The sequence below is a fragment of the Piliocolobus tephrosceles genome, chromosome 3 (genome assembly GCF_002776525.5).
Source record: "Piliocolobus tephrosceles isolate RC106 chromosome 3, ASM277652v3, whole genome shotgun sequence".
NCBI lineage: Eukaryota > Metazoa > Chordata > Mammalia > Primates > Cercopithecidae > Piliocolobus > Piliocolobus tephrosceles.
The window spans coordinates 106,294,923-106,311,696 of NC_045436.1; the positions used below are offsets into that span (position 1 = coordinate 106,294,923).

Below are 16,774 nucleotides of genomic sequence, written 5' to 3' on the forward strand. Positions count from 1 at the left end.
CAAAAATTAGCCACGTGTGGTGGCGCGTGTCTGTAATCCCAGCTACTTGGAAGGCTGAGGCAGGAGAATCGCTTGAACCAAGGAGGCAGAGGTTGCAGTGAGCCAAGATCATGCCATTGCACTCCAGCCTGGGCAACATAGCAAGACTCCATCTCAAAAAAAAAAAAAAGTATCTGATGATACTCTTTCCTCAGATCACTCATAGCTACTCCCTTACCTCCTTCAAGTCTTTGATAAAGTGACATCAGGGCCACCCTACTACCCCAATCACCCTATTTAAATATACATACAACCTGTCCCTGCTTTGCCCCTTTACTTTTCTTCACAGCACTTATCACCTTCTAACACACTACAAATTTTTGTATTTGTTCGTTTCCTGTACTAGAATGTAAGAAAAAATATAAGTGAGCAATTATATACATCCTATATATAGTCATCCAATATCCACTATTTACTATACTTTTGTCCTGTTTCCAAAGGAATTCCCACCAACACTTGGGCTGCATTTCTCCAATCTTCTTCTTTCTCATATATAGATGCAAGATGCTGTCTTATGGAAGCAACCTGGAATAACAGGTATACATGTCAAATCATTTCAACTGACATTAGTAACTAATTAAAATAAGTAGGAAAATTATTCTGAAGTGGCAATTCAACATACTAAGCTGCCAAACAAATAGTAAAAGTTTATCAAGACCACCCAAGTTTTCCTATGAATTTTGCATTTACAGAATATCAAAGTAATGAACTGAAGCAACACATTTCTGCAATGTGGATTATGGCAAAATACTGTAGTTTAAATGTTAAATTTAGCTTGTATGTTCCTGCATACACGATGCTGGAGTTTTCCTGTTTTCAGCTGAAATACCAATTTTACTGATTTTAAAAAATTGTCTAGAGAGCAATATTTGGTTCAGAAAATCAAGTTTTACTTTATAAGCAAATGTCAGTTGGAGTTGTAACATCCTAATATTTACTTGATTTTGCATCATAAAATGCTGCTTGGCACAAAGTTTTGTCAAAAATGAAACTGGATGATTATCTCTTTTAAGAATTTAATAATATCAGATTCTCAAAATAACTGCTCAAGTTAAAAAAACCACTGCTCTAGATTTTTACCTGCTCCTCAAATGAAATGACTCTAGGCTGGATCTTTTCCAAGGTGAAGTGATAGATTTCTTTGGCTGTGCTATCAGGCAAGTTAGGGAGATGTGTGCAAAAATCAGTCAGCAACTGCCGCGAGATCACAAGACTGACATTCTCATTTACCACTTGTTAAAAAAAAAGATAAGAAAACATGAGATACTGATAAAGTGTCATTAAACAATCAACCTTTACTTAAAATTAATACTAACAACAATCTATATTAGTGCAGCCTTCAATGCATTATTCAAGGATTTCCATACCCCTATCATTTTATATTACATCATGAGTTTTCCTTATGCTGAATTACTTGATTACACAATGACTACACAAAAACAGTAAATATAGGCCGGGTGCAGTGGCTCACGCCTATAATCCCAGCACTTTGGGAGGCCGAGGTGGGTGGATCACGACGTCAGGAGTTCAAGACCAGCCCGACCACCATGGTGAAACCCTGTCTCTATTAAAGATATAAAAAAAATTAGTCAGGCATGGTGGCGGGCGCCTGTAGTCCCAGCTACTCAGGAGGCTAAAGCAGGAGAATCGCTTGAACCTGGGAAGCGGCGGTTGCAGTGAGCCGAGATCACGGCACCACAGTCCAGCCTGGGCAACAGAGCTAGACTCTGTCTCAAAATAAATAAATTATTTAATTAATTAAAAATTTTTTAAAAACAGCAAAAATAACATAACTTTTCTAAGAAACATAAATAATTGAAAAAAGTTTTAAAAGTTGATAATTTTATCTCATTTTTCTACAAAGTGAAGGCACAAAAACATCTATACTTTTATTTATGTGCTTATATCACACCTTGTTCCAAAAAGGAGTTAAAAAAGAAAACAGTAAAATAATTTTCATGAAATTTAAATAAAGCAAGTGCTGCCAGTACAGTTATTGCCACTTACACTTTCCCAATAAAAACAATAAATAAGAACTTCAGTGAGCACTAGATGTACTGACATTATTTATAAACATTTACGAGGTATTATTTTATGTGATTAAGCTCTGGAGCCACGCTGTTTCTACCACTACTGATTATAGGGCTTCAGACAAGAAACTTGTCTGTGCTTCTGTTTCCTTATCTGTAACACCTATTTCATAAGGTTATTATGAAGCTTAAATGCAATAATATACACAAAGTACTTTAAACAATACCTGGTAGATAGCACTCAACAAATGATACTATTGTAACTATTACTATTATTTTAAATGCATCATCCTTCTGAACCATTGCTTATTGAAGTCTTAAAGCAGCAGTTACTAGGAAAATAAGTGATTCAAAAACTGTTCAGTTGATGTAAATGATTTTAACAGTAGACTGCTTTTCTTGGTGGTTTACTGGATTCAAAGCTTATACAAAGATCAAAGTATGTATGTATGTATATGTTTTTTCATTGTTGTTTTGAGACCATCTTACTGTTGCCCAGGCTGGAGTACAATGATGCAACCTCAGCTCACTTCAGTCTCGACCACTGGGGCTCAGGCAGTCTTCCCACCTCAGCCTTCCAAGTAGCTGGGACTACAGGCATGTACCATCATGCCAGGCTAACTTTTGTATTTTTTTGTAGAGACGAGATTTCTCCACATTGTCCAGGCTGGTTTTGAACTCCTGAGCTCAAGTGATCCCTTGGCTGGGTGCCATGACTCATACCTGTAATCTCAAAAAAAAGTGCTGGGATTACAGGCATGAGCCACCGTGCCCAGCCAAGATCGAAGTTTATAAAAAGCCCTATTCTTCTGCTACTACAGTGCAATGTTCTCAATAAACCACTCTTAACAGTTTTTTCAAAACCATTCCTGGTTTATCTCATACTGGAGGCCATGATTTTTTAGGTCTGTAACCTTTTAAGTTTTAAGGCAGTAACTTTTTAAGGCAGTTGTAATTATTAGCTTATCACATATTAATTGGAATTCATTATTGGGTAATACTGGATGTGACTGAGAAAACAGTTTCATTACAAGTGTCATTAGGCATTTAAGTTACCATACAAGCTGGTATTACTCAGGGAAATATAAGCAAGTAAGAGAAGTGTATCAGAAAACCTCGTTTCTGATCTGGGCTCTGCCAGCTAAATTTCCTTGAAAAAAAGTTACTTAATCCTGAGACTTGTCTTATAATATATTACACGGGGATACCTGTACCTATATGGTCTAGTCAAAGGGTTATTAAAAGGAGCCTATGTGACAGGTAATGAGTGTGAAAACACACTGTAAAGCACTATGAGATATCATTAATGATGTGAACTCGCTATAAAATTCCAGCCTGAATTTTGAGTAATTTTCAAGATCACTGTACATGTTTGAAGTCAGGTAGTGTGGAAAAGTTTCTGGAAGAATGAAAATTTCTAGTTCTCAATCCAACAAACATAAACATTAATAACAGCTAATTCTTACATAGCATTTATTATATGCCAGGTCCTATTCTAAGCACTTTACTATGTATATTAACTCATTTAATGTCCCAATAATTCTACAGAGAATTTTACTGTACTACAGTAATGTACTACAGAGTACATTTTAAAGAGGAAAAGGAGGCACAGAGAGGTTAAATAATTGACCCAAGATTATACAGCTTATAAAATAGCATACCAGAATTTGAACCCAAACTATTCTCTTCACTATTACGCTGTATTGTCCCTCATCAGCTATTATAATAACAATAACCATACAAAATTTTAATTGGGATTGTAACTTTGAAGATAATTCACTGAAAATTAATCAAGTTGTAAACAGTTTAAATTCTAAAATCAATCTCAATGCATATTCTAAAATCATATCAAATTGATAATTTGATATAAAACAAGGCTTGAGAAAACTTTAAAGTCCTAGCTCAGTAACACAAGGCAAGCATGAAATTTCCATTTCACTTACTTGCTTCCACAAAAGCTTTCAAAGCTTCTAGTTGTTCTGCTCCAGATAACTGAATGGCTTTTTCCAGGATCTGACGATACCTACAACAATACCAAATGAATATAATGTTCTGAGGGTACTATATTTTTTATTGCAAACTTTGATGTGTATTTATTCATTTCTACTTACCCTGGTTTCTTTCATAGCACTATAATTTGTGGTTTTCTTTATAGTATATCACAGATTTTTTTTTTTAAAAGTTTCTAGTCTATCACAAGAAATACCAAATCTGTAATTACATAAGGTGCCACTTCATCTAGTTTTCAGTATAGTATACCAGAATTTTTTAAGTTTTCAAGTTCATCACAAGAAAGAGTGAATCTATAATTGTTACTGAATCTAAGGTGTCACTTTTTCTTGAAGGTTTTATTTTTGAATTTAAACTACAAAGTCAATTTCTTTTCAAATGCCTTAAAAGATAAGCTATATTTCCTCCAACTGTGTAATACACAGACACACAAAAACATTATTTGAGGTGACCCGGAATCTTTTCCTCTTACAGACCTAATGTATGTAGGCTCACCAACAATAGGATAATGTTGACCAGGCAATGAAAACAAACATTAGAGACTGAATATCTTAGTCTGTACAAAATAAACTTCACCAAGTCAAACGCACTGATAGAATACCATTTACGCTGTCAGACAGGACCTATTTATTCTTTATTTGCATTCAGATCTAATAACTATTCTACCTAATATCTGTGACCACACGAGCTCCATGAGGACAGGAATTTTTGTGTTTTGTTCTCTGCTTTGTAGACAATTATCTCAAACAATTCTTGGCACATCATAAGCACTCAAATATTCAACAGTATTAGTAATGTTTTATTTCTTAATGAGGGGTTAGTATATGAGTGTTATACTATTCTTTTGTTGTTTCGTTGTTGTTGTTTTTGAAGATGGAGTCTCGCTCTGTTACCCAGGCTGGAGTGCAATGGCGCAATCTTGGCTCACTGCAACCTCCACCTCCCAGGTTCAAGCGATTCTCCTGCCTCAGCCTCCTGAGTAGCTGGGATTACAGGCGCGTGCCGCCACGCCCAGCTAACTAATTTTTGTAATTTTAGTAAAAACAGGGCTTCACCATGTTGGTCAGGCTGGTCTTGAACTCCTGACCTCATGATCCGCTCACCTTGGCCTCCCAAAGTGCTGGGATTACAGGCGTGAGCCACCGTGCCTGGCCTATACTATTCTTTATCTCTTTTGTCTTAATCTTTTTTTTTTTTTTTTGAGATGGAATCTTGCTATGTCACCCAGGCTGGAGTGCAGTGGCATGATCTCGGCTCACTGCAATCTCCACCTCCCAGGTTCAAGCAATTCTCCTGCCTCAGCCTCCAGAGTAGCGAGGACTACAGGTACGCACCACCACGTGTAGCTAATTTTTGCATTTTTAGTGGACATGGGGTTTCCCCATGTTGGCCAGGCTGGTCTTGAACTCCTGACCTCAGGTGATCTGCCCACCTCGGGCTCCCACAGTGCTGGGATTACAGGCGTGAGCCACCACACCCAGCCAATTGTACTATTTTTTAAAAGCAGTAAATATATTTTACAAACCTAATAGCATTGCAATTATTCAGAAAGTCATCCAGAATAGTTACGAAATAAATATACAAAAATAGAGCCTGAACTCATTCAGATTTATGACTTTCATTTTGTAGGGCACACCCTCAAGCTATCACTCAGCATTACTGACTCAACTCATACAAAATTCTCACAACCTTGGTTACCTGATTTCTCAAAACCACAATGAATCAAAGTGACTTTACGAAAGCAGATATACTGATAGAAAAGATAGCAAATTCCAAAAGAAGAAATAAATTATTCTAAGAAAGCAAGGAAATATTAAGTTTTTAAAAAATTATATTTTCAATATTGCTAAGTTTGAGGGTCCTTAAAAGATAAGGCCCTGGCCATGCTTTCAGATAAGTCATACATTCAATGGTTTGTTATCTTTTATTTTTTTCATATTTAATTAAATCAAGGGTTATGGCTAAGATCTTTTACATTTTATCCTCACAGATTATTTTATACTAACAATATTAGATTCAAAGATAATAATTATTCAAAGATAATTCACTTACATAAATTTGCTAATTTGCTAATTGCTAATTAACCTAAGTTGTTTTGTGGTTGTTATGGTTTCTTTGGTTTGTTTGTTTGCTTTTTGTTTTTTTTTGAGACAGGGTCTCACTCTGTCTCCCAGGCTACAGTGCAGTGACATGATCATAGCTCACTGTAACCTCCAATTCCTGGGCTCAAACAATCCTCCTGCCTCTGCCTCCCGAGTAGCTAGGACTACAGGCATGTGCCACCACTCCTGGTTAACTGTTCTTTTCTTTTTGTAGAGATGGGGTCTCACTACATTGCCCAAACTGGTCTCCATCTTCTGGACTCAAGCAATCCTCCCAACTCGGCCTCCCCAAGTGCTAGGATTACAGGCTTGAGCCACTGTGCCCAGCCTAACCTAAGTTTTAACATATAGTTTCATAATCAATCAACTAATCTGTATTGGGAATAGGAAGAAAAAATGAAAACAAACCAACCTAAAAAGTGATCAAAGTTTTACACTCATCAAATTATGTAACTTACAGAGGCCTTAGAAATTGCCTACATAAATTCCCAGTTTTATAGATTAATAAATTGAGGGCCAGTTGCAGTGGCTCATGCCTGTAATCCTAGCACTTTGGGAGGCCAAAGCAGGTAAATCACTTGAGTCCAGGAGTTCAAGACCAGCCTGGGCAATGTGGTGAAACCCCATCTCTACAAAAAAAAAAAAAAAAAAGAAATACAAAAATTGGCCAGGCGTGGTGGCTCATGCCTGTAATCCCAGCACTTTGGGAGGCCAAAGCAGGCAGATGGCTTGAACTCAGGAGTTTGAGACTAGCCTGAGCAACATAGTAAAACCTCATCTCTACCAAAAATACAAAAAATTAGCCAGGCATAGTGGCACACACCTGTGGTGCCAGCTTACTTGGGAGGCTGAGGTGGGAGGATCGCCTGAGCCCAGAAGGTGGAGGTTGCAGTGAGCTAAGATCTTCCCACTGCAACTCCAACCTGGGCAACAGATTGATATCTCATCTCAAAAATAAAAATTTAAAAAATAAAAAATAATAATACAAAAATTAGCCAGGTGTGGTGGCATGTGCCTGGACAAAGCAAGACCCTATCTCAAAAAAAAAAAAAAAGTGAGGTACAGCACTGTGGCTGCATGCTCCCTTGCTTCTCTAATATGTAAATTCCAGTATCTAAGAACAGAGATTACTTTTTCACAATAAAAACATAAAATGACTAACAAACCTGTTTTAAACCAGGAACTTAAACAGAAATTTAATATTGCCACATAAAATCATCCCAAAGTGTTAATTAAGTCCTTAGGCATTTTAAGATGCTATATGAGATTCTGCGTATGATACTAAAAAGTTTTTAAATGACCTTAGTCTTTGAAGATCTTATGGCTGAGAAGACAAAGGGGAAGATTAAAAATAAAAAGTTAGGCCAGGTGCGGCGGCTCACGCCTGTAATCCCAGCACTTTGGGAGGCCGAGGTGGGCGGATCATGAGGTCAGGAGATCAAGACCATCCTGGCTACCAGATGGGGTTTAGTGAAACCCCATCTCTACTAAAAATACAAAAAGTTAGCCGGGCGTGGTGGCAGGTGCCTGTAGTCCCAGCTACCGGGGAGGCTGAGGCAGGAGAATGGTGTGAACCCGGGATGCGGGGCTTGCAGTGAGTGGAGATCTCACCTCGCACTCCAGCCTGGGTGACAAAGCAAGACTCCGTCTCAAAAAAATAAAAAATAAATAAAAAAGTAAAAAAATAAAAAGTTAATGCGTTAAGTGTTAAATTACAATATGGCCAGGTGCGGTGGCTCACACCTGTAATCTCAGCACTTTGGGAAGCTGAGGTGGGCAGCAGATCACTTGAGGTCAGGAGTTCGAGACCAGTCTGGCCAACATGGTGAAACCCCATCTCTACCAAAAATACAAAAATTAGCCAGGTGTGGTGGCATGTGTCTGTAATCCCACTACTTGGGAGACTGAGGCATGAGAATCATTTGAACCTGGGAGGCAGAGATTGCAGTGAGCTGAGATCCCGCTGCTGCACTTCAGCCTGGGTGACAGAGCGAAATTCTGTCTCAAAAAAAAAAAAAAATTAAATTAAATTAAATTACAATAATACAAAAACAAAAGTTACAATAAAACTGAACAATATAAGCAATATGACAAATGAAGAGGTAATATATTAACTCAAAAGAGAGTAAGGCCAGGCGAAGTGGCTCACACCTGTAATCCCAGCACTTTGGGAGGCCAAGGAAGGCGATCGCTTGAGGCCAGGAGTTCAAGACCAGCCTGGCCAACACGGAGAAACCCCATCTCTACTAAAAATACAAAAATTAGCCAAATGTGATGGTGCACCCCTATAAGTCCCAGCTACATGGGAGGCTGAAGCAGGAAAATCACTTGAACCCAGGAGGTGGAGGCTGCAGTGAGCCAAGATTACTCCACTGTACTCCAGCCTGTGACAGAGTGAGAGCAAAACAAAAATGAACAAGATTTGTCAAAGAAGGCTTCATAGATAATAACAGCTTTTTATATGAGTACTCAGTACACAAAGAGAAACATGACTGATATGGAGAATGTGCAAGTGCCAAATATTTTCTTCCTTAAAAAAATCTGGCCAGGTGCGGTGGCTCATGTGTGTAATCCCAGCACTTTGGGAAGCCGAGGTAGGAAGATCACCTGAGGTCAGGAGTTCGAAACCAGACTGCCTAACATGGTGAAACTGCGTCTCTACTAAAAACACAAAAATTAGCCAGGCGTGGTGGTACACACCTGTAGTCCCAGCTACTCGGGAAGATGAGGCAGAAGAATCACTTGAACCCAGGAGGTGGAGGTTGCAGTGAGCCGAGATTGTGCCACTGCACTCCAGCCTGGGCGACAGAGTGAGATTCCGTTTCAAAAAAAAAAAATGTATGGAGGAAAATAAGTGTTATTACTAAGGCATTGAACATCTCTCCTATCCATTTATCATCAGTGAATTGAGCATCTTTTATGTGTACGAACAAAAGTTCAGTACGTTGATGCCTAATTTCCTGGCACTTGAAATGAATCTGGAGGTAAATAAAGCATGAAAATGTACCACAGTCATCATTTAAGATCACAATGGGTAGTAAAGGTAGGTATTAACAGATCTTCCACTTACAGTAATGGTGAACTAAATGACTGGACCAACCCTCCCTCAAAAAAAAAAAAAAAAAAAAGGCCAACATGAAAAGCTGAAAGAAACGAAAAAAAAATTTAATTGCATAAAATCCTAACAAGAAAGGGAAAATGAGGAAAATAAGATAAACCAAATATTCTGTCTAAAGGCATTTGTTGACGGTGGAAAGATGGCTGAGAGGTAGAGTGGCATTTCTTGTAGGGAGGAGAAGGCGGGCTCGCTGCAAATCTGCTGGAAGCACTGAGAAGCAAGCTGCCATTTCTGGCAGACTAACTGAGCTACACAAATGGGAATGGAAGTTCCATATCTGCCAAAGGAGGAGACACACACTTTGGAAGTAAGTTTACAAATTCTATCCCAAGACCACCCAAGTAAACCAAAAAAATTCTGAAGCCTTGATTCTACACTGTTAGCACTCTCAGGTAATGAAATTTCTCTCTAGAATCAACAAAAGCAACAGACAATCGCAACAACCAAGGACATCAGATACTGACTGGAGTTACCAGAAAGAGCATGATACAATTATGCTTACAATGTTCATGGGGATAAAGACAAGCTTTAAAGTTTCAGCAACAGACCAGGAGTCATAAAAAGTATCACTGGAAAAAAGAACCACCAGAAATTACAGAGCTAAAAAATACAACCCAATTTAGAAACTCAATGGAGTACTCAACAGCAGATTAGTCACAGTTGAAGAAGTGATAAACTAGAAGGTAGGTCTGAAGAACTAATCCAGAATAAAGCATTCAAATGGAGGAGACAGGCCGGGGCGCGGTGGCTCATGCTTGTAATCGCAGCACTTTGGGAGGCCAAGACGGGCAGATCATGAGGTCAGGAGATTGAGACCATCCTGGCTAACATGGTGAAACCCCGTCTCTACTAAAAATATTAAAAAATTAGCCGGGCGTGGTGGCAGGCGCCTGTAGTCCCAGCTACTCAGGAGGCTGAAGCAGGAGAATGGCATGAACCCAGGAGGCAGAGCTTGCAGTGAACTGAGATCACGCCACTGCACTCCAGCCTGGGTGACAGAGCGAGACTCTCTCTCAAAAAATAAATAAAAAATAAAAAATGAAAGACAGAGTAAGATGCCTAGAGGTTATAGTCAGTGGGCCTGACAGGGATTTCACTGGAGCCTAGAGGAAAAACAGAATGGGGCAGAGGCAACATTTAAAGAGATACAGGCCAAGCAGAGTAGCCCACACCTGTAATCCCAACACTTTTGTAGGCTGAGGCAGGAGAATCCCTTGAGCCCAGGAGTTCGAGACCTGCCTGGGCAACACAGGGAGAACCCATCTCCACCAAAAAAAAAAAAAAAGTTTGTAAATTAGGCATGGTGTCATGTGCCTATAGCCCCAGCTACTCAGGACGCTAAAGCAAGAAGATTGCTTGAGCCAAGCATGTTAAGGCTGCAGTGAGCTGTGATCTCTCTATCGCACTCAAGCCAGGGCAACAGAGACAGGGCAACCCTGTTTCTAAAATAAAATAAAGAGATATAACTGAAGACATCTCAAGACTGATGAAACCATTTAATCCATGGATTCAGGAAACCCAGCGAAGCTGGACCAGGATAAAAAACGGCCACAATAATTTCACTCCCAGTACCCATGTCCCTTTACAATATAACTTTGTAGCTCTTCATATCAAAAGGTAGAGTTTATTTCCCTACCCCTTGAATCTGGAGTTGACCAATAGAACGTGGTAGAAATGAAGTGCTAGTTCTGAGCCTAGACCTCGAGTGGCCTTGTATGCGTTTGTCTTTTGGAACCCTGCTGCCGTCACATGAACAGGCCCAGGCTAACTTACTGGCTAATGAGATATGTAGCCCAGTCAACTATATTGCCCCAGCCAACAAGCCAGCCAATCCACAGAAGTGGAGTTGCCCACCTGGCCCAGCGGGCAGCTAACTACAGACCCACATGGGAGCCCAGTGGAACCAAGACCATGTGGAGCAGAAAAGAACCATACAGCTGGGCCCAATCCAAGCTACCAACCTACAGAATTACGAGCTAAATAAGTGACTGTTGTTTTAAGCCCTAAGTTTTGGGGTTTATTTCACGGCAAAGGGTAACTGACATAGAAAAGTAAAAACAAATCCACAGACGTATCATAATGAAACTAAACAAAATTAAAGACAAAATCTTAAAAACAGGTAAGTGCTGGCCGGGCGCAGTGGCTCATGCCTGTAATCCCAGCACTTTAGGAGGCCGAGGCAGGCGGATCACAAGGTCAAGAGATCGAGACCATCCTGGCCAACATGGTGAACCCTGTTTCTACTAAAAACACAAAAAAATTAGCCAAGTGTGGTGGCGTGCACCTATAGTCCCAGCTACTTGGGAGGCTGAGGCAGGAGAATTGTTGAACCCGGGAGGCAGAGGTTACAGTGAGCCAAGATCACACCACTGCACTCCAGCCTAGGTGACAAGAATGAAACTCCATCTCAAAACAAAACAAAACAAACAGAAAAAATAGGTAAGTGCTAATATAATTTTTAGGAGACAGAAATAATTGGATGGGGTTGATCTTTAAAACCTAAGTATTTCAATTTAATAACAGTACGAAGGCAGGCATTCTAGGCAAAAATAATCACTATCTGAAGTGTCGTCAATTTTTTTTGGTGAAAATAAGGCCAAAAAGGTAGATGTGTTTGTTTAGAGTTAAGGGCTTGTAGGCAAGTAGACATGGACTGTCTTCTAGCTTCACCACTAGCTGTGTGACCTCAGAGCAAGGTATTTCAACTCTGTACTTTGGTTTTCTCTTATTATAATGTAAATAATATCACTTACTCCTACTTGTTAAGGATTTTTAAATGTAAGTAATGTTGTGCTTCGCACAGTAAACTCTACATGTTATCAACTTTCACTCTACAGATGAAAACCACTAAAATGGTTGTGTTTGGGACAACAAATAGAGAATCAGAATCTGAGTTAGAAGGGGCCTTTGAGGTCTATCCTCAATATAGTCTATCCTCCATTGTGGCTCTCCTATTCTAAATCTTTATGTGAGATAATAAACAACGCATAATACGCATAAAAACAGCCCACAAAATGGAGGAAAATGCTTTTCATCTGACTAATTTCTTATACAAACTTTAGACAGCTGTGTTAATCTACAGTTATGGGAAAGCATTTCTAATGGAGTTTTTTTTTTTTGTTTTGTTTTTGTTTTGTTTTTTTGAGACGGAGTCTCGCTCTGTCGCCCAGGCTGGAGTGCAGTGGCATGATCTCAGCTCACTGCAAGCTCCGCCTCCTGGGTTTACACCATTCTCCTGCCTCAGCCTCCCGAGTTGCTGGGACTACAAGCGCCCGCCACCTCGCCCAGCTAGTTTTTTGTATTTTTTAGTAGAGATGGGGTTTCGCCGTGTTAGCCAAGATGGTCTCGATCTCCTGACCTCGTGATCCGCCCGTCTCAGCGTCCCAAAGTGCTGGGATTACAGGCTTGAGCCACCACACCCGGCTCTAATTGAGTTTTTAACAAGAAAACGAGCATAGTCTGGTAGGTTTAAAATGAGCTTTTTAGAGTAGATGAACCTGGGTTCAAATACAAGCTCTGCCCCTTTCTAGCTATTCATTGATTCAACCACATGTATTGAACAACTGTTGTTATAGATATGCCAATTGCTAGGAACACACAGTATTGATGTTTTAGAAACAATGTACTCCATTATTCTTTAATATGGAATCCTTTGTTTCTCAGCTCCTAAAAAATCCCCAAAAACCTTCATTAACAGTACATACAAGAAAAAATACATTAAAAAAAAACCACTGATATATTTCAAGGGTATTTCTCTTAAAGCATATAGCTGGTAGAACTGATGTTGTTATAAGGATAAATATCCTGATACTTTCTTGCTCAGATAGGAACTGCAGGCAAGCCCAAGACTTTTCTCAGAAAGCAGCTCTGAAGGAGTTGCTGGCTAACACAGCACTGGCTATCGGTTATCAAGCACATTTATTTCATTTAATCTTCACAACACCATGTGGTAGATTGCTACAGTAATGGCTTCCAATGAATCATGTCTCCCTCTGTCCAGGCTCCTTTGCAATGTAACTTTGCCACTAAAGAGGGAGTAGTAGGCTCCATTTCCCCTCCCCTTGAATCTGGGCTGGTCTTCTGATTTACTTTTACCAGTACTAGAGAATTGATGTGAGACTTCCTAGGCTATCCTTAAGAGGTCTTGTGACTTCCCCTCTTATAGCCACCTAAGAAAGCCCAAGCTAAACCAATGAATGAGAGACTATGTGCAGAGAGAGACAGATCCTGCCGAGAGCAATATATGCATGTGAGTCCAGCCCTAGGTGAGTTGCCAGCTGACTATATCTGCATGAGTGAGCCCAGACAAGACCAGAAAAGCTGTCCAGTCAACCCATAGAATCCTGAGAAATCACAGTTGTCTTACACTGGTAAGTTTTTGGTTACAAAGCAACAGATAACTGAAGTACCCCATAAATACCATTATCTATCTCCAATTCAGACCTGAAAAAGTAAATACTTAAGTTTCAGAACTCTGCAAATACATGAAAAGCTCTATTTCTTCTGATAACTAATGCACTTATTTTTCTTTTTTTTTTTTTTTTTTTTGAGACGGAGTCTTGCTCTGTCGCCCGAGCTGGAGTGCAGTGGCCGGATCTCAGCTCACTGCAAGCTCCGCCTCCCGGGTTTACGCCATTCTCCTGCCTCAGCCTCCGGAGTAGCTGGGACTACAGGCGCCCGCCACCTCGCCCGGCTAGTTTTTTGTATTTTTAGTAGAGACGGGGTTTCACCGTGTTAGCCAGGATGGCCTCGATCTCCTGACCTCGTGATCCGCCCGTCTCGGCCTCCCAAAGTGCTGGGATTACAGGCTTGAGCCACCGCGCCCGGCCATTTTTCTTTTACAAAATAAAAAGTAAAGGAAGCATGGGGGAAAAAATATAAGCTGCTTTTACTTTCATCCATATCTACAAAATTACAAGCAAAAAGGATTGAGCCATGAAGACATATGTATTTCCAACCTATACAATAAGTGAATATATATTACTGACAGCTTAGTGATAGTAACAACAATCTTGCAGCACTTTCTATACGTCAGGTACTGTTCTAGGTGATATAAGTGTGGTAAGTATATATGCATACAGATACTCATCTTGTCCTCAGATAATCTCAGACAAGAGTATGTCCTATTATTATCTTCATTCTCCTGAATGGGAAAACGCAGCACAAAGTAGTTACGCCCAAAATATACGGCTGAATTTCCCACTGATAAAAGTAGATTACATTTACTACCAGAGAAAAGGCAGCCTAGCCTACTTAAAACAGTCAGAATTTCGATGACCAGGTTAGAGCAGGTGTATCCCATTAATATACATCAAAGTGATTTCAGCTGTCAGCATATAAACATGAAGATCAACTTGAGAGGCATACTTTACTTATTTATTTATTTATGGAGACGGGAGTCTCACTATGTTGCCCAGGCTAGTCTAGAACTCCTGGCCTCAAGTGATCCTCCCACCTCAGCCTCTCTGCACCCGGCCTAGAGAGGCATACTTTAAGTTCATTACAAAAGATCAGTGCTGTGACATCTACAAAGAGAAAATGAACAATATACATCTACCTACCTATGCTTAATACTGTTGAACAACTGCTTGCACAACAGGCACGTCACACATTTTAACTTGGAGTGAACCTAAGCATTCTATATGAATTTCGACAAAATTCAGATTCCTGCAAACATCACTGCTCTAGACATCCTGATCCGCGATATGAGCACATTCCGCCTATGTGCCTTCAGAGTTGGTGGCGGAGAAAATACCCGAAACACAAGGACCGACAGAAGACAGTCTGAGTGGTCTGGACGACATGACAGCGGCCATACCTCCTCAGTCTCAGCCAGCCCCAAGAAGCCATCTCCCCGAAAAACATAGCATCAAGGCCCCAGAATATACATTTCTCTGAATCAAAAAAAGGAGGAGGAAGGTCCAACGAGAGGCCAGATTTGGTGTGACGCCGGCCAGCGATAGGAAGAGGTACCAGGGAAGGCTACTAAGGCCAGGGTAGCAGTCGTCTCTCAGACCGCTCTTCCAAAATCCTAAGGGACCAGAGGGATTCTATCAATCACTGAACAAGTTGACAGTCATCCCAAGTCTATGGCCTCGAAGGCCCCTGTACAAGGTCCCCTCCAGCTTTCTGCTTCTCCCAACATTTGCCTCCCTAGCCGACCTCAGGCCCGCCCCCTTGGTCGTCAGGCCGGTTCCTAGCTTCACGCCCAAGAGTCGTGGCCAACCTAAGCAGATTAAGGCTGTGGCTTTTTTTCCCCACCTCTGTACTCCCGCGTTGCTGGGAAATACTCACTTGCCAGCCAGATCTTTATGAGAGCCGCTCGAATTCATGAGCTGGGCCAAATCCTGTCGCACGGCTGCCGCCATCTTTCTCCCAGCTCAGCGGTGGATGCGGGGCCTCTGGCAGCCAAAAAGAAACGAGTGTGGTCCTCCAGAGTGCAGCCAGAGGGAACCTGAAATGCTACAGAGTAGCGTCTGTGTGGGCCAGAGCGTCGGGTGTGGGAGCCTGGGCTAGCTCCGCCCTCAGGGTTGAGTGATGCGGGGCTCCACTCCTCTGGTCTGAGGCCTGCCCAGCCCTCTCCTACAGGCTCTGGCTCTCACGCTCGGACTTTGGATTGGCTGATGAACTCCAGGAGTGAGTCTCTAGTGTAACTCCAATAAGTACCCGGTATATAAAACGACTACGTTTTCGCAAAGTTCCGTGTCTCATGTCTGTGGTTTACCGTCCTTAGGTCTTTCAGGCAGCGCTTAAACTGCCTGTGGTAAAGAACGAGTTTTGTTTCTGATTCACCACAGACGATACTTTTTAGAAATACAATTAAAAAGTCCCCATTCCTCTTCCCACTCCATGCACTGTATAATGGTTGATCAGATATTCCAGTTTGTCCAGTACAAGGCCATTTTCCCTCTGTCGTCCTGGAGTGGTGATTAATAACATCCCCCCTTGCCGCCGGGTGCGGTGGCTCACGCCTGTAATCCCAGCACTTTAGGAGGCCGAGGCGGGCGGATCACGAGGTCAGGAGATCGAGGCCATCCTAGCTAAACACGGTGAAACCCCCGTCTCTACTAAAAATACAAAAAATTATCTGGGCGTAGGTGGTGCACGCCTGTAGCCGCAGCTACTCGGGAGGCTGAGGCTGTAGGATGGCGTAAAACCCGGGAGGCGGAACTTGCAGTGAGCCGAGATTGCGCCACTGCGCTCCTGCCTGGGCGACAGAACAAGACTCCATCTCTAAATAAAAAAATATATAAATAAATAAATAAATAAATAAATATCCCCTAGAAACGGTTGCATTTCAATGGAAGATTATATGGTCGCCTGCGTTTATATAATATTCAATACTCATGTATTCTTATGGAATTTCTGCAAATACAAGCGAATATTAATAAATATAAAATTTTACCACTCCTTTCACAAAAAGTAACACCACATAATTGTTCTGCCTTTTTTTTTTTTTTATTTTTTGCACTTTT

General features: G+C 40.9%; 1 protein-coding gene across 2 annotated transcripts in view; it reads right to left on the reverse strand.

Annotated features, from left to right (window-relative positions):
- COPS4 (COP9 signalosome subunit 4) overlaps positions 1 to 16,446 on the reverse strand; it is a 41,123-nt gene extending 24,677 nt beyond the window's left edge. For both annotated transcript variants that reach the window (XM_023222544.1, XM_023222543.1), the window contains exons 1-4: positions 15,594 to 16,446; positions 4,013 to 4,092; positions 1,120 to 1,271; positions 461 to 564 (exon numbers count right to left, since the gene is read on the reverse strand). In XM_023222544.1, the coding sequence (XP_023078312.1) occupies positions 461 to 564; positions 1,120 to 1,271; positions 4,013 to 4,092; positions 15,594 to 15,667 (410 nt within the window). In that variant the 5' untranslated portion in view covers positions 15,668 to 16,446. The remainder of the gene's footprint in view (positions 1 to 460; positions 565 to 1,119; positions 1,272 to 4,012; positions 4,093 to 15,593) is intronic.
- Between the last annotated feature and the right edge of the window lie 328 nt (positions 16,447 to 16,774).